Source organism: Echinops telfairi, unplaced genomic scaffold, assembly GCF_000313985.2.
Source record: "Echinops telfairi isolate 266 unplaced genomic scaffold, ASM31398v2 ScPeMD7_7469;HRSCAF=8507_1, whole genome shotgun sequence".
In the NCBI taxonomy this organism is placed as follows: Eukaryota; Metazoa; Chordata; class Mammalia; order Afrosoricida; family Tenrecidae; genus Echinops; species Echinops telfairi.
The window spans coordinates 371,730-395,936 of record NW_022111373.1 but is presented as its reverse complement, the minus strand read 5'-3'; the positions used below and the strand labels follow the sequence as shown (position 1 = coordinate 395,936).

General features: G+C 42.7%; 1 protein-coding gene across 2 annotated transcripts in view; it reads left to right on the top strand.

Annotated features, from left to right (window-relative positions):
- Positions 1-24,207, top strand: part of CTNNA1 (catenin alpha 1) — a 210,673-nt gene that overhangs the window by 177,002 nt on the left and 9,464 nt on the right. For both annotated transcript variants that reach the window (XM_004696649.4, XM_045284982.1), the window contains exons 11-13: positions 13,876-14,032; positions 23,375-23,575; positions 24,016-24,167. In XM_004696649.4, the coding sequence (XP_004696706.1) occupies positions 13,876-14,032; positions 23,375-23,575; positions 24,016-24,167 (510 nt within the window). The remainder of the gene's footprint in view (positions 1-13,875; positions 14,033-23,374; positions 23,576-24,015; positions 24,168-24,207) is intronic.

The window sequence follows — 24,207 nt, the reverse complement described above, 5'->3', positions numbered from 1 at the left end:
GTCCAAAATGTTTTACTGTATTTTCCCTTTTTCGTTTAATAAATTGGGTAATACGAGTGTAATGGTGACTAAAGGGTGTTTTTTCATGTCCTCGATGCTCTAACTATGAAAATATTTGACTTACTAATAAGGAATCCTACTTTGCGGAATTTAATTTATCATGGTAGGGTCTAGAACCGATTAACCGCGATAAACGAGGGTTCACTGTAGTGGAATTACACTGGAACAGTTGGCACCAAACCCTTTGTAAGTTTGGGAATACTGTGTATTGAAATGTGTTTACTGTAAGGTTACTGTTGGCATTTGCCCACAGTCTGGGGTCCATGTTCACCAGGGTGTTTCACGAGCCTCACGGCCCAGGGTGCTGTGTGCCTGTCCCTGCCCTGTGGCCTGCCCTTGCCCTCCTGTGGGCTTTGCTTGGAGCCTCTTTTCATGGTCTCTGTCCACAGTTGATGGGGAGAAGTGATAGGTGGCTTCATCACCAAATGAGTTTTGATTCCCATTTTTCATTTTGACCTATACCAAATTTACCAAGTTCAGCAGTTAAGCAACAGTAACCCCAAATATGGGAGAAGTTAAAGTTGAGAAGAGGACAAAGACCGCTTCTTGGCCTTTTGGCTAAGATCAAGTGTGGAAAAGAGGACCCAGAGGAGCTTAAAGCAGTAGAATCTGACCTTCCATTCCTGAGACCCAGCTTTAGCACGCCATTGATGGGTGTTTGTCATTAGAGTCTTCCTGTGGGCTGCTGGGATGCTGAGCTGATTTCATCAGTTACAGACTGAAGCACTAGGAAGAAAGGCCTGGCGATCTGCTTCTGAAAATCAGGCCGTGAAAACGCCATCATGGGTCCCCACAACCTTATTCTGTTGGGCTTGGGGCTTCTATGAGTTGGAAGCATACTTGAAGGCAGCAAACAAGAGGAGAAAATGTGGGCGGTTTTTAAACCTGAAAACGTCGTTTTGGGGGCTGGAGGATAAAGGCACTCAGTTTCATTGCGGCTTCACTACCATCACAATTGGAGATGTAGGCAACCCTGTGCACAACAGAACAACACGGCCTGCTCTTCACCATCCTCACAAGCGTTATGTTTGTTCCTGTTAACTGCAGCCACCGTCTCTCTCCCTGCCTTGTCCCACGCTTTGTGGCCATATTATTTTGCTCTGTTCATTAAAAAGGGACCTGCCTCCACCTGTCGAGAGCCCCAGTCATACAGGCTTTGGGAGAAGGGCCTGAAATGCTGCCCCAGATGTCCCGGACGACATTATGCATTGCTTATGAGTGTGTCCAAGTCTATGTCTGCTGCATAAAATACTTGAATTTAAAATCATTCGGTGCTGTCCAGAACCAGAAATGAAACCACAGAGGCCAGCCTGCCAGCAGGTTTCAGATAGTTACAACTCTTTAAAATCAGAGGAGGGCCTTCCGGAGATGATCTAATTGAATATTTTATTTTTTCCAAGTTCATTATGCAAAAATGGGTATTGCACAGTTAAGTTAATGCAATGTCGGTGTGTTAATAATTCATCTAGACTGGTTTTAATGCATGGCCTTTCTTGGAAAGCTACTCGAGGGGTGGATTAAGTACTTGAAGCCACCGCTTATCTACATTTCATCATTTCATTTTCTCTCTTTGCTTTTTTTCCTTCTCACTAGCTAAATTGAGAAATAATTTCTGAAATGGTTCATTCTTTCTTCTGCCACCTCACATTTATCTTATATATTGCTTCTCCTATCATGCTTGTAAGAACTCTGATCATTTTGTGGATGGCAGACTTGACAAGAATCAGATAAACACCAACCTACCCAGGCCTGGCCTCTAGGTGCCAAGGAAGCATATGACCCTTAAAGGAGCCACGCCAAGCCTACCCCTCTCTCATGCACCTTGCATTGCAAGATTGAACGACTATCTCTTTTAAAAAATATTTCACCTGAGGAAGAGCCTTTTGACTCCGAGTTTCTGAGCTGTCACTCTGTCCCCGTCTCACCCCAAAAGTCCGGCTGAGGATGGCCTTCGGCAGGTAAGAGACCTCAGACGGTGAGATCTCTTGCTTGTTGAAACTTTGTCATAAAAGTTGGGAAATGTTTCTCCCTTCTGTTTTCTGGAAGTCTTTGTATAATTGGTGCTGGTTCTTCACATGTTTGGGGAACTCTACCAGTGAAGCCATCTGAGCCTGGCATTTTCTGTGTGGGAAAGCTTTTAATAATGCCACTCTAAAAGTGGGGGGGGGGGGCATTTAGCTATCTGCATCCACTTTGGTAATTCATCTTTCAGGAAATTTTTCCATTATCATCTACAGCACTGGACTTACTGGTGTAAATTTCATAATACCTCCTTATTGTCCACCTCCAGGATCTATGGTGATGTCCTTCTGTTGTTTGTGGTATTGTTTTCCCTTTTTCCCCCCTTGATCAATCTGGCTAGTAGAAATCAATTTTATTGATCTTACTGTACAACCAGCATTTCCATTCATTGATTTATTTTCTCCTCTCTTTTAAAAACTTCATTCATTTCCTTCCTTTTGCTTGGTTTGAGTTTTATTTGCCCTTCCTTTTCTGATCTCTGAAGTCAGAAGCTTATTGGATCATTGATTTGACACCTTTCTTCTTAGTTAATATAGCACTTAATGCTCGAGGTTCCCTCAAAGCGCTACTTCTGCAGCATCCCCTGATAGGCTGTGTTAAGCAGAATGGTTACAGGGGAGGGGAATGCTAGAATAGGCTCAGTGCGCACCCGGTGCAGAGAGCAGCGAGGGCGAGGGCTTTGGGGACAGAAGGCCGTGACGAAGGTTTTGGTTTGTACTCTAGAGGACTTGTGAAGCTCCTGGAAGGGGTTGAGTAGAGGAGTGACATGATCTGACTTGGGTTTTAACAAGCTGTCTTTCATTTCTGTGAAGATCAAGACAGAGAGACCCTTTCAAACCAAACTCAACGCCATCAAGTCCTTTTCAACTCCTAGCGACCCTTTACGAGGTAGCGTAATGTCCCCCCCAAAGGTGTCTCCATTAGAATTCCTGGAACCTATGGGTACGCTACCTCCTCTTACAGGAGGAATTTCTCTAGATGGGATCAAGTTATGGAACTTGAGATGAGAAACTGATGGGTTATCTGGATGGGTCCAGTGGAATCACAAGGTTTGGATAAGACAGTGGCAGGAGTCTATCAAACAGTGATGTTGCCAGGAGGTAAGAAATGCAGGCAATCTCTAGGAGCTGGAGAAGGCAAAGGATGGAAGGCAGAAGAAGGCAAAGAAACAGTGCTTCCAGAAGGAAAGTGGCCTGCTTCCCCCTTGAGTTTGGGGGATTTGAGCTTAAAACTACTTGGAAGGATGGCATTGCCATTTGTGCCCTTGATGTTGATGAGGAAGACTGGTTTATTTAGTTATTAGCATGTGCATTTCCAGATGCCTCTTAGACATCCAGAAGAGCCCTGGTGGTGCAATGGTTGCAAAAGGTGGTGTCTGAACCCCCCAGCAGCTCTGGAGGAGAAAGGGCCTGACCTCCTTCTGCTCCCCTAAAGAGTATGGCTTAGCAGACCCAATGGGGCAGTTTGGCTCTGCCCACTGGGCAGCTGTGAGTCAGAATCAACTCTGCTCTACAGTATTAGACAACCAGGAGGTGGTGTTAAGTAGAGAGGTAGTCAGGAGAGTAGAATTTAAGGAAGAAACCTGAGCAAGATATGTAAATATAAGATTCATTAGCACGTAAATGGTGGGTGGTGCTTAAGACCTAAATGAGATCACCAAGAGAGTAAATATAGAGAAAGGTCTGGAAACTGACCATTTAGAGGTTGGAGAGATAAAACAGGCTTCCGCAAAGGAGACTGAGCCATGTTTAAGACCTGAAGCTGGTTACATCTCAGAAGCCAAGTAGGGGGAAAAGTTTCCAGAAAGTGTTGATTCATATCAAATGAATGGAGAACATGAACTGAGAATTAATTATTGGACTTGGCAACCCACAGGTTATAGTTCACCTTGGACCAGAGGTGGCTAGGTAGAGTTTGGGGGGTGGAGGTGGGGAGTTGGCCTGACTGGCGTCGTTTCAGGCGAGGAGAGCTGACTACAGTGAGCTGACAACTTCAAGCTGTGGTAAGGATTGTGGAGACGTGGGTATGGCTCGGAAACAGATGAGGTTGAGAGTGCTTTCTTTCTTCGAATGGAAGTGATTAGTAGTGTGTTTTAATGCTGATGAAAACAACCCAGTAGAGGTAAATTTTGATATGAGAGAGAAGAGACTTGGTAGACGAGAAATGCAATCCAGTGGATAAGTGGAGGGGTCGGGCTGGGATGGGAGCTTCGGTAGGAGCATCCGAAGTTCACAGGAAGGAAGATGGTGCGTGGCAGCGCTGCAGTGGATGGGCAGATATGGAGATTGGTATCTGTGGAGGGACTCTTTGATTGTATTTGTCTTTACGTTGAAACAGAGTTACAAGTACAACGAGAAGGTGCTGGTGGAGGTTTCCAGGTTTGTGGAGCGAGGAAGAATGACCGGCTCCACGTGAAGCAGAGGGAGCAGGGATTTTAATTTGAGGTCCAGTCATCATGATTATGCTTCTTTGTTTATTTTGAGCCAGGTTTAGCAGCACCATTATGAGTTGAAAGTTAGATTTAGCAACGACTAAGGATTTCCCAAGCAAGTACAACAAAAGAGGAGATAAAATAACTGAGCAGGTATGCAAGTGAGGAACCATGGACTAAGCTAGACTAAGAAAAGCAAGGGGGTAGAGTGGGAAATACAGCAGACTTAAGCAGTAAACATTTTTTGGCTTCAGATACTGTTCACTGATTATACTATAAAAATTCATATTGTTCACAGCAGAGTAATATGGCATGATTAAATTGTTTTCTTAGCACCCCCCCCCCCAATGGAGTTAATAAATTTCCACTTGCTATTAGTATCTCTTCCCGATATTATCCTTGAATTGTAGTGTCCGTACTGTCAAACAGTGCCCCTCCCCAAAAGAAAAAAAAAATCCCATCAAGTCTGCATCTATTGAGGTAAGTGGCTTCCCAGACTTGCTGTATACTTGCTGAATCTTAGGGCTTCACTACTATACTGAGAATTTCCCTGGTCTTTCTCATAGTGGATCTCTTGTTTCACTTCTTCCTTGTTTTATTCCCAGTTCTAATAGAGCATGTCCTCTGGTAATTTCCTATGAAAGGTACTTAGAAAGTAAATAATACTGATTTTTTTCATACGGTATTCAATTTCAAAGCAATTCATGCGATGTTCCTTTCTGTGGATCTGTTTTATTCATTTTATCAGGTAGTTGGAAAGTCAGCCCGTCTGCATTGTGGAGCATGAGTAGAAGCCGTTAGGAAGCTGCTGTAGTAGCTGTTGTAGCAGCCCACAGGAAAGATGCTGGTGGGACAGAAGAGAAGTGGAGAGGGAGACAGGATCTAAAGGAGGAATCAGTATGACTCCTGAAGAAGATCTTGCTAGATTCCTTTGTTTCTGGCAAAAGCAACTGGATTTCTAAGAACATGTCATTCACAAATGTCCAACACTGGTGGGGGAGCATGTAAGGGTAGGAAATCGTGAGTTTTATTTTGGGCATGCGAAATGAAAATATCTGCGACTTCCAAAGAGGGCTATTGGATGTGTAGCTGTTACGTGATTTGAAAGTCAGAATGAGTGGTTTCTGGAGAGATGTGGGAGTGTTTCACAAATGGCTAGTAATAAAATCTAGAGACGTGATGGCACTGCCTGTGGGTGGTGGGGGTGGTTATAGAAAGAGGAGAGAAAGCAGTGTCTAGCATGGAGCCTGGTACTCTTAGCACTGATGGAAGAAGACAGGACAAGCAAGGGGCAGAGGGAGAATAGCCGGAATGATGGGAATGAAACAGAAAATGTGCTTGTTAAATCCAACATTCAGTGTGATAAAAACACTGCAGTCGCTGCACAAACGAGAACTTCTTGAATCTGATAGGAATACATACAAAACCCTCAAAATCTACCATCTTGCTTAATGGCAAAGACAAGACTAAGATGCCCTCGACACCACTTTATATAGTCAACACAACTGAGCTTCTAACCAGCGATGCTTTTTAAAAGTTGCCATTCAATAGAATAGTGCCTAATTTTTGTTTCTTTGCTTTTTGCAAATTTTGTGAGTAAAAGTTACTAATTAATTTGCATCTCCTTGATTACAAATGAATGAACTCTTCCCTTTTTGCCTCCTAGTAATTTGTACTTCACCTTAGTTAGGCAAACTGTTCTTATTTTTTCTCTCTGACTTTTCTATTGGTATTTTGTTAGTGTTTTTAACTGATTCACCTAACATTTATTTAATTTCTTAGACACATGCATGAGTACAAAAGTAGAATCAATCTATAAACTGATTTCTTCCATTATTATTTGGAAATGGAATTTTTTCTAGACTGAAGAATTTTTGTTTCTAAAAGGTTTGCTAAATAACTGCATACTTCTAGCTTTGTTATTTCTAATTTGATTTGTTATATATCTTAATGCATGTAATTATGGATTGAAGCTATAACTTTATTATTCTCCCTTAAATATCTCATGTAAAAAATGTACCGGGAGAGGTGGGGAAGCCAACAGTGAGAAGAAAGAAGTAAATGTTCTAAAATTGATTGTGGGGAGAAAACAAAGGCACCAACATATACTAAATAGTCCATTTCTTACTGGTTTGTGATGCCACTTTGATCATACACTAAATTATTTTCCCTCCACTCAAAATGAGAGGAAATGGCTGCAAACATTATTGGAATATGGAATGTATGAAGTATGAATCTAGGAACGTCATAAATCAGCAAAATAAAAGTAGAATGCATAAAGATCAATATCCTAGGCATTAGTAAGCTACAATGAACTGAGATTGCCATTTTTAATCAAGCAACCACATGGTTTCCTCATATGGTAGTCTGTCCCTGAAATGGCCAATCGAAGAGGAGCGGTATGACACTCCTTGTCAGGAAGAACATTTCCAGATCTATCAGAAGTACCAGCACCATTGGTGAGAAGGCAGTATCCATGCACCTATAAGGCAGACCAGTTAATTTGATTATTATTTAAGTTAACATGCCAACCACTAAGACCAAAAGGAATTAAAATACGTTAATTGATGACTGGAATGTGAAAGCTGGAGGCAAGGATCCCAAGTTGAAACATGCGGTGATAGAAACAAAGCTAAAGACTGCGTGGTAGGCTTTTGTAAGACCAACAAATCTTCGTTGCTTTTTTTTTTTTTCCCTTTCCTCCAACCACATCATGGCGACTGTACACGTGGACCTCATCAGATGGAACACATGAATCAAATTGATTACGTTTATGGAAAGAGACAATGGAGAAGCTCAAATATCAGTTAAAATACGACCAGAGGCCGTCTGTGGAACAACCTGTTCATGTGCAAGTTTAGGTTGAAGCAGAAGAACAGTACAAGAGAGTAAAAAATGCCACCTGGTGATGTCTTACTTGAATTTAGAGACCATCTCAGCAATGGATTTGGTGCTTTGAGAACTAATGACCGAAGACCAGATGGGTGGTGAAGTGATATAATGTGAAAAAGCAAAAATAATTAAAAATACAGGAAATAAAAGACCAAAGTGGCTATCAGAAGAGAAAGGGAGAAATGAAGAAAAAGAGTTCAAGGGAAGACTTCTAAGGGTGGTTTGAGGAGATGAAGTAAAGTACTGGAAGAATAAGCTTGGCGTTTCTCAAGCCGTGAAAGAAAGAACTGATGAAGGAAAAAAGTTGCAATATTGAAGGATTTTAGAGACAAAACAGTGGCAGGAAGCATCAGAAGTTAAAAAGGAATATGCAGAGTTACCGGATCAGCTGATTGTAAGAGATCTACCTGTATGTACTTGAGTATAAGCCGACCTGAGTATGAGCCAAGGCACCTAATTTTATCACAAAAACCTCATTAAAAGTGTGCTGGAAAACTTGGATTATACATGAGTATATAACGGTATATTTGTGCCCAGGCCAATGAGAAGCGATCTAACAGAAAGCAAAGATAATCCCAAAGTATCATTAATATCAAATGCAATTAAAATTTTGCTGAGGAGTGTTAATATACAGGTGCAGTTATACTTCACTAGGGAGCTGCCAGAGATTCAGTGTGGATTCAGAAGAGGACAGGGAACCAGGATGTCATTGCTGACATCAGATGGGTCTTGACTAAACACAGAGAATACCAGAAAAAAATGTTTACTTGTATTTTATTGACTGCGCAAAGGCTTTCAACTGTGTGGATCAAAGTAAAGTACAGATAAAATAGCAAAGAGTGGAATTTCAGAACACTTAATTTGTACTCATATGAAACCTTTACAACGACCAGGGGGCTGTCATTCTAGCAGAACCAGAGGACTCTGTGCTTCAAAATCATGAAAGTTACACTTCCATTAAATGAGTGAATGTTACGTGTCAGGCCTTGTCTGTTCTCTGTACTTAGTCCATCTGTATGCTGATGAATAAGATGAGAAGGTGACGTGTACGAAGAAAAACGTGGCATCACAAGTGGAGGGAGCATCATAGAATGCCAATTTAATAGAAGAAAGTATTCTTGCATTGAGGGAGTACTTGAGTGGAGGCCCAATGTCCTTCTGCTACCTTAATACTAAACTATAAGTATAAGCACGTAGATCTATTTACCCATCCGCATATATAAATATATTTGCAAATGACCTCTATAAATGCCCTTTGCCTCCTAGCTCTTTCATAAGAAAATGTGACGAAGAAAGCTGATGGTGCCCGATATACTGTCTGGGGTCTTAAAGGCTTGAAGGTAAACAAGCCGCCATCTAGCTGAGAAGCAACAAAGCCCACTTGGAAGAAGCACACCAGCCTGTGCGATCACGAGGTGTCGAAGGGATCAGGTATCAGGCATCATCAGAACAAAAAATCTTATCATAGTGAATGAGTGGGGGAGTGCTGAGTGGAGACCCAAAGCCCATTAGTAGGCCACTGGAGATCCCCTTGCAGAGGAGTCTCGGGGAGGAAACGAGACGAGCCAGTCAGGGTGCGATGTAGCAATGATGAAACCTACAACTTTCCTTTAGTTCCTAAATGCTTCCTCCTCCCCCACTTTATACAAATCTAGGTAGACCAGAGGATGTACACTGGTACAAATAGGAACTGGAAATACAGGGAATCCAGGGCAGATGATCCCTTCAGGATCAATGGTGTGAGTGGCGATACTGGGAGGGTAGAGAGAGGTTGGGTTGGAAAAGGGGAACTGATTACAAGAATCAACATGTGATCTCCTCCCTGGGGGGACAGACAACAGAAAAATGGGTTAAGGGAGACGTCGGACGGGGCAAGATATGACAAAATAATAATTTATAAATGATCAAGGGTACATAAGGGAGGGCGGGGGAGGGAGGGGCACAAAATGAGCTGATGCCTGGGGCTTAGGTGGAGAGCAAATGTTTTGAGAGTGATGAGGGCAATGAATGTACAAATGTGCTTTACACAATGTATGTATGGATTGTGATAAGAGTTGTATGAGCCCCTAATAAAACGATTAAAAAAAAAAGTGGAGGGAGACTATTAACCTCCTCCAGTATGCAGGTGACATAGTCTTGCTTGCTGAACCTCTAGGATAAATTACACCTCTTTTGTTATAAAGGGAAAAAAAGTCCTCACAAGTGGACCAACAAGCAACATCATAAATGGAAATAAGATGGAAAGTGTCAAGTATTTCATTTTACTTGGACCTGCAATCAACACCATGGACCATTCATCAAAAGACATACTATACTGAGCAAATTTTCTACAGAAGACTTCTTTAAAGCGTTAAAGAACGAAGGTGTCACTTTGAGGACTAAAAGACACATGGCGCCACCTCTAGTATTCTGTCACCCCATGCGCACATGAACCCTAGACAGCGAATAAGGCAGACTGAAGAACTGGTGCCTTTTACTGGATCCTGGTGTGCCAGAGCCGCTCTCGGAAGGAAGATGGCCAGAACGCTCTTCAGAAGGGCGGAGGGGAACCCTTCCCTGGAGAAGGATCATGCTTGGCAAAGATTCCTCAAACCAAGCAGACCCTCGATGTGTTGGACGGACACAGTGGCTGCAACAGGGGCTCAAACATAACTCCTGGGTGTGGAGGATGGTGCCGGCCCAGGCAGTTGTTTGTGGGGTTTCTAGAAACTGACTAACCAGCATATAGCAGCAAAATTTGTTTCTGTTTTAATTACTATATTTTTATATTGCATCTTGCCCATCTTTCTTCATTAGGCTTACTCTTTGAAAAATCCCAATAATTTTTTTTACTGCCCTGCATCCTTTATTGTTCTGGGATAATTTGTGAATAAATGTGTCAGTGTTTTCCCACACCTGCCAAAGATGTGTTTGTCAGGATTTGGGAAGAAATGCAATATGCTTAAAAATTAATTTGTTGAGAATATAACATTTTTAAAGTATTCAATTTTTCTATCCCTAAAAATGCAGGGTGTTTCTGCTTATTTGGGGCTTTCTTCTTTTTTCTTCTTCTCCACTTTCTTATTTTTTCTTTTTTTCTTCAAGATCTCAGAAAGCTCCTTTAAAAATTTCAAGTCTGTACTTTTCTTAAAAAATTTAATCCTTTTATGTATGCCAGATTAATTGCTTTTGTGAAGCACAAACATCTTTCCCCATTTTATAGTCTAGTTTGAGGGTTTTTTCCCCCCCTTCCTGGTCTAAAAGAAAGTTATTGTTTTAAAAAATACATGGTTATATTGACTCTAGCTAACCTAATGAACTCTTAATAATCCTGAATACATTCATTTGATCAGCTTCCTAGGTAAAGATTATCTGCATTCAAAAATAATTTTGTTGTATCCTTTCCAGTAGCTTTTCTTGATGTACCCCTTCAACATATTTCATGAGTTTAAAAAAAATTACAATATTGTGTAGATAATTGCTACAGGAAATATTCCAGTAAAAAATGTTAGGGAAATAATTCCAGTGGTTCACTAGTATCATATGGATGAATGTTTTAGATACTATGTTAAGGAAATATATTTCAAATAATTTACTAGAGTCATCAGGAAGGACTATTCAAATTTTGTCAATTGCACAACTCTTTAAAAGCCATTTATTACAAGCTGACTAGACCAGAGGATGTGCATTGGTACAGATAAGAACTGGAAACAGAGTGGGTAGAAACCTGACTTGAACGATTTAAACCCTGTCACTTGAGTCCCCCTCTGATTTTCAACATTTTCTATGTTTTTTACCCCTCTGCCCTTCATATTAGGGTTTATCTCTGATGTATTTTGTCATTGTGGGTAAACCTTTTGAGTTTTCTCTGCTTTCCAGTATATAAAACCCAGGATTGATGAGCCTATAGAGAAAAGTGGAATAAAGGTTCCTGGGGGTTACAGTGGAGAAGGGGAGGTTAGGGGAGCTGACATCAAGGTGTTTACGAAGGATGAGAATATTTTTACACTGATTGTGGCAGCAGTTGTGCAATACTGCTTGATGTGATTGAACTATGGAATGATGTGATTTAGCTCCCAATAAAATGGTCTTGGGGGAAGAAAAATTGTTTTTTGACATTTGTTAAGATGGCTTTGTGTCTGTGAATAATTTTATAATCAAAATGAGAAACTTTGTGGAGTTTCCCCCCTATTATATTTTATGAAATAAGATATATTATAGAACAGTGAAAGCAATTTTCTCTTTATGGTGGAAAATTATCTTATAATTTTAAACATAAAATTAATCCACTGCCCGTGTTTACTTGGCTCTCTTAGGACACATATTTCCAGCCAGATATTTTTACAAAGCCTAGCTCTACTCTAATGTATTAATACATAAGTGAGTTAATGAATGAATTAATAAAGAGAATAGTCCATAATGGTGAAGAATCCCGGTGAGAAATAACTGCCAAGAAGAAATGGATGCCATCTAATGAGCCTTCAGCTCATTCAGAATATGAAACACAGTAAAACATTTTTAATTTATTGTCCATGGCCCTACTCAACAGTAGCCCTCAGGAAAGATCACTGAAGATGTGGGTGCTGTAGCAAAGTGGGGCAAGAAGATCCAATGGTGCCCAGCTATCAAAAAGAGTAGCCTCTGGGGTCTTACAGGCTTGTCTTAAAACAAGCAGCTACCTAAGTCCACACAGAAGAAGCAAACCACCCAGTGTGATCCAAGGATTGTAAATAATAAAGTCCAAGGCTAGAGGAGGGGACTGGGATACCCTTGAGAGTAATAGGCTATTAAAAATTAAGAAAGGCCTGGTGCCTCCTCCTGTAAATTACTGATTATGTTTAGACTGCCAGTGTTCATGTCTTTAGGTTAGAGGAGGAGCAGTGACACCAGTCCAGTGGGTTTGAGTCTTTCTTAGTCTGGTGATAAGCTTGAGTCTTTGGAGCCAAGTTATTAACAACGTTCTCTGTATGTATCTAGGAGTTTGTGAAATAGATACATGGACTGCTGGCTTGCATAAAATCTGTAACACCTCAAATGTCATCGCAACTCCTAGCTCAGGTTTGCATGCTGTAATCGCAGCTGTGCTTCTGGCTCCTCTAGATCTCTCCACGACTTCTGGTCCTTATTTGTTTCCAAGTTCCATTATAAACACATTTTCCTCAATAACTCACAAACACTTGCTTATCTAGATTGCTGATTAATGACTCCTTCATTTTTCTACTCTGATTATTCACTCATCCACCAGCTATTTTAAAGGATCTGAATAGACATTCTTCAAACAAGATCTACAATGTCCAGTAAGCACATTTGAAAGATGGTTAACATCATAAGCATTGGAATCAAAATCACAATGATACACAACCTTATATCCCCTGGGATGGGTATAATGAAACAAAACAAAAAAGGGTGGCTGTGGTGGCGGGGGGTGGGGTGGGGGGGGTTTGCAGCGGACGTGGGGAGGTTGGAGCCACCATGCTTGCTCATGGAAATGTAAAATGGCTTAGCCAGGCTGGCAAAGAGAGTCACCACGTGACCCGGCAATTCCAGTGCTCGATGTCTACCCAAGAGCAATGAAAACACAAAATCATGCACAGAACTGTTCATAGCAACACATTCATCATAGCCAACAATTAGAAACAATTAAAATGTCCATCAACTGCTAAGTATCAATCCATGCTTACAATGTGATTGAACTTTGCCTCAAACTTTGTTATGTGAAAGAAGCTAGCTACGACAGACCATTACAAAATTCCATTTTTATGAAATGTTCAGAAAAGGCAAATTCAGAGAGAAAAACAGCTGGAGTATAAGGCAGTTGAGGGAGGACATGGGGAATGAGTGTAAGGCTCTTTTGATTTTTAGGGGTGGGGTGTATGTGTGTGTGGAGAGAAAGAATGAATTCCTAAATTGATAATTGTGAGAATTGCACAACTCTGAATTTATCCAACACAGAAAGTACTTGGAATTGTATACTTAATGGGTGAATTGTATAGGATGTGGGTTACATCTTTATAGAACTTACCATGTTTTTTTAAAAAATTATACACTACGTTCAATTTATTATGACAGTTGAGCCTTAATTTTTGTTTAAAGGTAAAAATGGCTGCCTTTGGAATTGGAATATTTAAATCTGTGGAATAATGTTTTCTACCTATGTTTAATTGCATGGGTAGTTTAAAGGAATGAACAGGTTAGTCAGTTTGATGTCATTTATCATTGTAATTGCATATAAGTACATATATTTGAGGATGTTTGTCAAGAGTTACTGTTGAAGGACAGAGGGATTAAAGGTGTTTTGACGGTCTCAGAAGTAAAACATGATGCCCTTTTGGGGCTTGTAGTAGAGCGGGCCGTGCCCTCGTGAGACGCAGGTGAGACAACGCAGTGGCCACTCCGGACTGCATTGTCCCATCTTGCTGACTGGCGCTCACTCTCTCCACCTTTGTGTGATTAAGAAAGAGGTAAACAATGGACGGTAATATCTTTTGCAGGTTATCAATGCTGCATTGGCGTTAGCGGCAAAACCACAGAGTAAACTGGCCCAGGAGAACATGGACCTTTTCAAAGAACAGTGGGAAAAACAAGTCCGTGTTCTCACTGATGCTGTCGATGACATTACTTCCATTGACGACTTCTTGGCTGTCTCAGGTAATGAGGTGGTTCCCGAGAAGCCTCTGAGGAGGTACATAATTGCTTTCCACTAACTTACACTAAAGGGACAATCATAATGTCCTGGGCAGGTCTGGGCAGGTAAAGTATTGTCGCAATAATGGAATGTGTGGGTTTTCATTTTCATTAAAGCAAGAACAAAATTCGGTCTTAGCACTGAAGTGGAATTGCAGCGGTTCCTGATTTCCTGACAGCAGTGTGTGGTTTGAAGCACGCTCGAGCCGTTTCTTCCTTTTCTGCCTAGGGGGTAGTTCTTTCTTGTGGCCCAGTGGCCAAGCGCTGGGCCAGGAACTGCCAGCACCTGCTGCTCTGTGGGAGGCAGATAGGGGCAGTCTGCTTCCATAAAGATTCAGCCCCCTGGGCAGTTCTGCCTGCCCTATAGGGCTGTTTTGGGTGGAATCGACTTGCTGGCAGTGGGTTTGGTTTTGATTCGGTTTGGGTGGGGTTAGAGCCAGCATCTGTGGCCTGTGCAGTTCTGAGGTGCCACCCCTTTGCTCCCCACTGTTTGTAAATTCGAATGAGCTGCTTGCTGTGTCCTCGTGGAGGCTGGGAATGTCCAGGGGGAGACAGCATCCCTTCTAGCTTCTTTTTAAAAGTAAGGTTTCCCTTCTTAGAAAGCCTTGTTTTCTCCCTCCCTCAGAAATGATCAGTTTAACTGCCTTCTTTCCCAGACACTTCTGTCTGCATGGTACACAGATAGGAAACAGGGAGGGAATATTTAAGTGCCATTTAATTATGAACTTGGAAAAAAAATAAATCTGGGTAATTCACCTCACAAAAACAGTTGATTTCATTATATAAACATAAACTTGTAATAACATAGTAAATTGCATTCATATAGAAAATGCCTGTCAAGTGTAATTCATAGTGTTTATCACACAGAGATAAATTTCCGTCCCATCTCCTTTGAGCTGATTAATGTAATGCATTCTCCATTTAATGGGCCACTGCTGCCCTTTGGCTGGCCACACTGCTCGCTCTCAGGAAGTGGCTATGGGCAGAGTCAGCGGCTGGGTACTTGCAGGGTTGAAAGTACTGTCACCCCAGGGAACCACAGGCTGGAAGGGAGGAGATGGCAGTGGGGCTTGAAACAGAAACGGGGGTTCAGCACATGGATGCAGTCCTCCAGCAGTGACCTATATAAGGGTGCCAGTGTGCTCCGCATATCAATGCTTTCCCTGTCTGGCCTACTCACTGTGGGACCAGACACTTTGGCTTTGCTGGTGAAAACGGGGACCCCACCTCCCATAAAGTACAAGGAGAAGGGGGTGGGTGATCTGTGCTGCAGGGCTGCCAAATTGCAGGTGGTGGTGCTTTAAAACAAAAACCCATTTGCAAGCACATCTTTGCAGGTGCCAAAAATGCAGCAATGGCTTTTTTTGGGAAATCTTGGCCTTCTGTTGTTTTTCCCCATGAAGTACTGAATTATTCTTTCACATTGGTTTTGAGAACAGCACTCCACCTTCACAGCACACTTTAAGCAAACAACCATTTCTGAAATCTAAATGCAAAGCCCCTCCAGATCAGTGCTATACCCCTAACCTCCCTCCTTGTGATTAGCTTGTCTGTCTTGGTCTCAAGGGAGTTTGGGGCTTTCTTACAGGAAACTAAATGTAATAGGATCAGTGTCTCTCGTGCTTCCTTCTTCAAATCAGACAAAAGGGCATTGAGTGGGACTCAGACAGCATCGTTAGGGTGTGTGAGACATAAAATAGAAGAATGGAAGAGAAACCAAATTATTTTTAACATATACACTCTTGTCTGGAGAGAGTGTTCCATTTTTATGCAAATTCCGGAGAGTATCAGAGAGGGTTGGCTTGATGGAAAGGAGTTTAGACAGTTTCCATTTAGCAAATAAAAACATGGAACGGTTCTCTCGGGGAGGACGTTGTGTTGTTTCCCGAGCATCTGAATTTCAGAGGTCTACCTGGTGTGTTTCTCTAATGTTCTGTCACCGGCTTGCTTAGAACTGTCAAATAAATAATTAATAGGGCAGGGGCTATTATGCACAATTCCTCTGATTTTTTAATTTTTTTACAGTGTGTGTTCTAGGGAGAATGGATGAAGGGAGGAGATAGGCAGCTGCCTGCACAGATCTGCTGGACCAACTAGTTTGGTGTTTAGTATGCCAGCTCCTTTATACTCTCGCCCACCTACCGCACCAAGGGCAGTTGCCTCATCTCGCTGGTACCCAGCCTTGGCATGGGAGCCACTGTGACTGGTGGAGAGGGAACCTCTTGCTCTTGATAGGCCAGCCCTTCCCTGCAGCTCCCAGCACCTCTGATGTCATCTGCCACAGTCAGGGGCAGAATTTAGACAAAATGCCAAATTTGGTTGAGCTCACCCTCATGTACCCTCTGAATTCTGGGGTCTGTTTTCCCCATTCCTGAGGCACGCGTGTGTTTCATGGACCTGTCAGAGGGAAATGCTTTGGTCATTGGCTTGGCCGTTGTTTTCTCTGTATTGGAGGGCCTTGTGCTCATTGGGCAGTGTGAGAAAGTATATGCAATGTTTCCAAGGGTTTTCCACGGGGAGATTCTCTTTCCAAATCCTTAGGGCCTGACATTTGCTGTGGCTCTGCCCACTCAACTGGGAACTCAACCAAGGGTGGTGGTTGGTGGGGATGGAGTACTACTTAGGGACCAAGACAGCCACAGACCCAGATGCCCATGTTTCATGAGGAGGCTGCAGAGCAGGAGGAGTTAGAACCACAGCATGTCAAATACAAGATAGTGGAACTTGCAAATGAAGAGTGGGACATGCATGCCACCCCTAGGGAAGGAGTAGTGGGTATTCTTTTTCCCTAATTTGTTCGATTCAGAATGCTGCCTTGTAAATACTGGAGGTGTTTGAGATGCTGGAGAGCATTCAGCAAACCAAGAATATATTTATATTGACTGATTGCTTAAGGAGAGTGGTTTGAAATTTATCAAAGTGATAAAGACTGTTTGAATTTCATTTGAATTGTTTTTGATAAACGTTTTCCATGGAAATGCAATTTACTTTCTCGTTAGTTTACTGTGCTTGTTTGCTGAAGTTCTGGCGTTTTCTTTTCTCTTTTAAAGATGAGTTGGTTGCTCAGAATGGTTCGCATTGGGTTTATTGCACTTCCTTATCGAATACTCTTGGGAACAAACAGCACATTGCAGTGAACACTGTGGTGCAGTGCCTCAGAGTGGTAATTTGTCCTTCCCCTCATTAAATGTCAATGTGCCCAAATATTTTTATCTGATTGAGAGGCCATTAAATAAAGGGATTATTGTGTCCTTTTTTTAATAGCAAAAATATAAAAAGAAGTTTCTTTGGAAGAAGTAACGCAGCAAGTGATGAGGTTGTGATTCCTGACCCCCATTGCCTGCTAGCTGTGAGGCTCTGGGCAAGTCACTCAATATTTCTGTGTACCAATTTCCTCACTGATACTGGTGGTAAAAATCGTGCCTACTATCCATCCAGTGCTGATGAGTTGATGTCAACTTACAGTGGCTTCGGTGGCAAGATGGTCTCATCTTTTTCCCGAGGAGTTGGCTGGTAGGTTTGAACCACCAACCTTGTGTTATCAGTTCAGTGCCTACCCAACAGCACCACCAGGGCCTGCTGCACAGAGAGTCCAACACTAAGAACAGTGTCTCCCTAGAGCAAGTAGTCTAGAAAGGATTCAGCTACATTCTTGTGTGTGTAAAGATATCCAGGGCAAAGGCTGCACAGAGCGGGCCCTGTCACCACGCCCTGTGGCCTGAAATGTAAAATCCCTGCTGTGCTTCTGGAGGACACCATTTGGCATGATGCCTTGAGGGCAATTAGGCACTATGAGTCTCTCCCAAATTGCCTCAGTAATTTCATTTCTAGAAACTTCCTCCAGGGATATGTACACAAGTTTGCCAAAATACCTGCACAAAAATGCTCCAACTAAGATGTCTAAGAGAGGACTGGATGATGAATTATGGCCCTATATCTGTCTATTCAGAAGGGCACCAAGCAAACATTATATTGGTTGAGAGAATTCTTTATAGGCAGATCTAGTAAGGATTTCAAGTGAAAAACAATATAATCATGAGAGAGAGAATTGTTTTCTTTCCTTGTTGAAACACACCTATAAATAAAGACTGTCCTGAACAATCAGCCTTTAATGGGGTGCCAATTGATGTATGAAGCCCTAAAGACTAATGCTGTTCTATAAAAGTTAAGGGAATTTATGGTTGAGCGTGGGCACATCCTCACCCCACGTTTGTGCTTGTGCAGTGGACTCACTTCTCTCCGAGGGCTCAGGAGGAGGCTGATAGGCACTGTACCCTGGGTGTGCTGTGACTCCAGCCAGGCCTGGGCTAACATGCCATCGCTGTGCTGTGAGGGTTCAGAGTCTAACTTTAGAACATGGGTGTTGAGTCATAGAGGTATGAACCACTTTGTTCAATGAGCTAAAAGAATGCCTGCTTCATTGATTCTAACATGCACAAACACTGCCACCACCTTTTTAACATTTTTGAAACTAGGTTAAGTCTTAGTTCAATAATGAGAAAATACTGGATTCATATCTCTTCTCAGATGGTCAGTCTTAATATTATTATCGGCGTTGTGTGCTGGGTTCAATAAAGACGGCTGATTAGAACCCAGTGCCTGTGTTTTAGCCAGGAGTAGTCTTTATTTAGTTTAGATTAGCGTAGATCGAGCACAGGCCGGTGAGGAAAGCACAGCTAGAAAATAATTGACTGGAAACCTTTAGTCATCAAATATCAAAATGCAATGTTACTGGGGGGTTTGGGAGGAGGAATGCATTTTTTAAACACTGATTTTTAATTAGGTGAAGGTTTACAGATCAGATCTATATTTGTTAATTCAAAAACCTAACAAGCCTCCCAGTAGTTGCCCATATTCCACCATCTACCCCCTCCCCTTCCTCTGGCAGAATATTATCTTCTCCTTCACCCCAGTTAACACGTCTCCTCTAGCCTGTTCTCCCCCAGCCTCCACCCCTCTGGCAACTAAGAAAGCATGCTTATTTTGGTATGGAAACATTTTCCTGATTTAAAAACAAAAAGGACCACAGTGGTCTAAATGTTCTTCGTGATTGGCTTAATTTCACTCAGAAGCTATGGTTTCCTGACATCCTCCATCTAGGTCCGTACACTTCGGAAGGAAGCCTTCTGTGGTCTTCAGTTTACACCATGTCTAAATGACCGTATTTGTTCATCTTCCAGAGACTCAAATCTTGTTTCCTATGTAATGTTCCTTGGATTTGGGGAACAAAGAAAAGTCTAAAGAGCAAGGTCAGGGTTGCAGAGCAGACAGAATCAGGCTGCCAACAAGATTCTCCTTGGCCTGCCCTTGCACTGTCCTTGGAGAATGAGCAACTGTGATGCAGCGATGGAAAAGACTCCACAGAACATTGGCTATTTTTTTTACCAATGTAGTTTTCCGTTTCCTTGAAACTGCCGTATAGTAAGTTCCCCATGATTGTCCTGTATCCTTCGAGAAAACCTATTAAGATTACTTTTTCAGAATTGAAGAATAAAAAAACCAAACTGTTGCCATAGCTTTCTAAAATCTGCCTTGAATTTAACCAGCCTGGCAAATCTGATTGGAATCCACTTTATTGACTGGGCCTTAGTCTCTCTGGATTGATTTGGTAAATCCAAGACTCATTTCTCTTGTTTACAAATCATTCCATAAAATTATCATTAGCTTCCATTTTACATACTTTGGACATGCTGTCAGGAGATACCAGAGCTTGGAAGAAGGACATTATGCTGAAAAAGAGGGCGGCCCTCAATGAGATGGCTGCAGAAATAGGCTCAGGCACAGTTGTGAGGACAGGGCCACTATGGGTCACAACTGACTTTGATGGCACCTAACAACCACAGCTTCCCACTGGCTTAAAATATTGGTGGTCCGATCAACTTTGAGCGAGCTGATGTTTGCACAGTGCTTGTGGTACTCATCAAACTGAAAGCTTGCTGAGGCCAAAATGTTCACTTAAAAATCGAAAATGTTGAACCTTTTGAAATCCCAGCTCTGTGCCACCCGTGGTTACTCTAGTCTCCTCCTGTCTTTGGACTCGAGCCACAGCTGCTGCTTTTAGCATCTAGATGGTCCTAAAATGCGTAATCTAACTCTCAAATGTTGATTTCATATGGGACAGCATTCCTATACATTTGGTGCAAAGCAATGATATTGGAAGATGTTCATTCTTTAGTTTGAAGTGAGAGATGAGGACAAGTCTGTTAACTGAGAACTTGCCCACAGCCTCTACTGATGGCTGAGACTTGTATAAACACACAAACTTATCATCACATAAAATGTGCTCTGGAGTGCCCCAACCCATTTAGTCTTATAATTGATTCAAATGCATGCCCCAAAATCTGTTTATATTAGAAGTTTGTTTTCTCTTTTGATAGTGCAGTGATGTAAACTGTAGCAAGTCTCATAATTTTTTAACTAGTAGAGACTAAATTACGCCTTAGCTACATGAGTATTGTGGTAATTCATTTGTCCTCCTTTAATAACAATTAAGTTTCTGGTCTTTCACAATTTTTTTTTAACCAATTGTTTTTTTCAGCTCTTTCATATCATTAATAATTCCTTTCTCCGGGTGATTCCTCCTGCTCCTCTTATTCTAACAAACCTGTTGTCTCAAAACAAAGGTCTAATCCCTTACAAGTCCTTGACTACAGTCCCTAAGGGGAACTAGAAAGAGGAAGTATAGGGAAATGGCATGGGGGTCACTTCTGACCTTCTCTGGCTACACAAGTGCCCAAGGATGATTCTTATGAGGCAGAGGTCAGATGTGCCTCTACTCTCCATCCTCTGTCCCTTATTCTGACACCAACCATCCCTCCCACACATTCTACACCCAACCCTTCTGCGGGTTTTGATTATCCAGTGCAGTGGCTACACAGGACTCTCAGACAGTACTCATGATAATGGGGTTTATTAGACAAGAGTTTACTACGATCAGAATTAATACACGAAGCACAGTCCACGGTACCTCTTAGCCATGCCATCAGGCTCTTTAGTCCTTGGCTTCTGTCCTCCTTCCGTGCCACAAAGCTGCTTCATTGCTGATCGATGCCCAGAAGGCACCCTACTTTGCAAGGCAGCTACCTTCCTGAATGTACTCAGCTTTGCTCCTTCCTTGAACCCGGAAGGCCACCACTGTGTTATGGTCTCAGTGCTGTGCTCTCCGGTGGCTTTTTCATTTGAATGGTTATAGGGTTCTCTCTGTGTCTGCCTCTGAGATGGCTCACTTTATACCTAATGGAATGACAAACACTTACCAACACTTCACAGAAGCCCCTTATACCTTATTTGTATGCTCCCACCCAGCCTCTTGGTGGGAGTTAGAAAGACTGCCTAGCAGAGCCAAGCCAAGTCATGTCAGGACATCACAGAGCTCCTGCTATAGCTCTAGGCTCTTGGGCTGCCACCTACCGTGGATTCAAAGCCTTCAGAGAGGACATCGTGGCAGCTCTCCTCGTTCCTAGCTCTGCCAAGTACCACTTGCCCCTGGCTTACCTTCCAAGGGATGAGAAGAAATGGCATTGTGACCAATTCTTGTTTTGGATATTGTGAGGAGTCAGATTGTCATCTCCCTGATACTCAGGTAGACATTATATATATAATCGGACTTGAGTATGTTGGTAGAGGCTGTGATGAGGGGAAGGCAGGGGAAGTCATCATGGATGTTGACTTGTCTGGGTAATAAGGCAGCCAGAGGTGAGACGGGGGCAATCCAAGAAATGCCCAGATGTGTTCTTTCTTCTGTTCCCGCCCCCCGCCCCCAGCAGTGTGATTGGCATATAGTGCACATAGCATGCAGTTCAATAATTCACTCACTTCAGGAAGAGTTGTGCAATCATCACCACAATCCGTTTTAGAGCATTTTCTTCATTCTTGTACTCATTTGTTATTAGCTCCCCGTTTCCCCTTACCAGATGTTTCTTAAACAGATTAATTTGAACTATCTTGACCATTTAGTCTTTCACCTACTATAGTGCACCTACTAAGTGCATTCTTGGTTTAGAGGAGTAGGCTGGTTTTAACAGATAGTACTTCTAAGAGATCTTGCATATCTTGAATCTCACTTCAGAACAGGAAAGGCATGTCCCAATGAGGCCCTGGGTGTTTTCTCTGTGCCCCACACCTACTGCATGAGTTGGGGTTCCGTCATTTGGCCTATTTGCTGGTGACCTCTGGAGCCCCGGGTGAGTGAGAACATTCCTTCCACTTTTGGTCTATTCATGGACCTAGCTCATCTGTTTTAACGGGCCACATGGTAGCCTACTAAGTAAGTAGAGGGTCATTCCTTTACTTAGTCTTATACATTTTATTTGCTTCCACCTTGTGATAACAGATGAAGTTGCATTGAACTGCCAGAATCCAGTGTGTTGCTTTGAAGGAAAATCATTTTGGTGGGTCCTCCAAAATCCAGTTTTGTAACTGGAAGGCGCCACTGCTGCTCTTATTTGGTGCCCTAGACTCACTTCCGGCTCAATGACTGCATGTACAACAGAGTGACCTGAGACACTCCTGGCCCTGCACCACCCTCCTAGTCGGCACGTTTGAGTTCAGCCCATCTCTTTAAGGCGCCGCCTCCTCTTGCACTCACCCTCTACGTTACCGCGCGTGATGTCCGTGTCCAGGAGCTGAGCTTTCCTGATAACATGCCTAAAGTGTGTGGGGTGAAGCCCAGCCATCTTTGCATCTAAGAGAGATTCTGGCTGTATGCCCTCCAAGACAGATTTGTTTGTTGTTCTGGTTGTCCGTCGGGGTACTTTCAATACTCTTCGTCAACATCTGAATTCAAATGCATCAATTCTTCCTTGGTTTTCTGTATTCATTATCTAGCTTTCTTCAATCATCTGCATATGAGATGAATGAAAATGCCACCGGTTCTGCCAGGTGCACTGCACTCCTTCAAGTGACAGCTGTGCTCTTTAACACTTGAAAGAAGTTTTGTAGATTTGCCTGATAGAACGTGGTATTTGATTTCTTGACGGCTTTTCCCATGGAAACGGATTGTATGTCCAAGTAAAATGAAATGCACGACCTCATGACCCACATGCTGAATGTCTTCCGATTTAGACACGACTGTGAGGTTAGTGAAATTATCTAAGAAGAAAGAGAAGTTAAGGTTCCTGGCAAGATTTTTTCTTTTTAAAGATTGTTCTTGGGGGTTGAGTAGCTCCTCAGTCAAATAAACAGCACACGTAAAGGCATTTGCACTTTGGCACAAAGTACACATTCACGAAACGATACGTGCCAACTTAGAGCTGGTGTCTTGCAGTGGTAGTCCACTTTGCTCATGGGCCTTTTCTTGTTGCTCAGAGAATCATATTTTGGAAGATGTGAACAAATGCGTCATTGCCCTGCAAGAGAAAGATGTGGATGGGCTGGACCGCACAGCTGGTGCAATCCGAGGCCGGGCAGCCCGGGTCATTCACGTGGTCACCTCAGAGATGGACAACTATGAGCCTGGGGTCTACACAGAAAAGGTGCTGGAGGCCACCAAGCTGCTTTCCAACACAGGTAAGGGATGGGGCTATGGGGAAGGGGGCACCTCCCTGGTGCTGGCTCCCACCTAGACAGCCTGAGTGGGGTGCGGCCAGGATGACCTATTGGGGAGTTTGGAGGTCCAGGCTCAGTTGTGATGAAGACCCACATCTCTCTCTCTCAACTAATCGTTGGTGATGGGGTTTTGGACACAGTTCTTTAAGATAAACTTCTGAGTGAAGTCTCCAATGAGTGAACAAACGCATGAAGATGGGCTCCATTCTTCACACGCCCCCCAGATAATTCCACCTGAAGTTCTCATCTATCCAAACACCACTGCTGACAGAATCTGTTCAGAGACAAAATGACTCCTTTTCATAAAAGGCTGCATTTAATTTATTTCAACCATAAATACCTGCCTGAGGGTGGGGAGTGGTGTCCACTCAGCCAGCAGGACTTGCCTCTCTCCCCGGCAGTGATGCCACGTTTCACGGAGCAAGTGGAAGCGGCGGTGGAAGCCCTCAGCTCAGACCCTGCCCAGCCCATGGATGAGAATGAGTTTATCGATGCCTCCCGCCTGGTGTATGATGGCATCCGGGACATCAGGAAAGCAGTGCTGATGATAAGGGTGAGTAACTGCATTTCAGATGTTTTAACAGCTTCTTTCT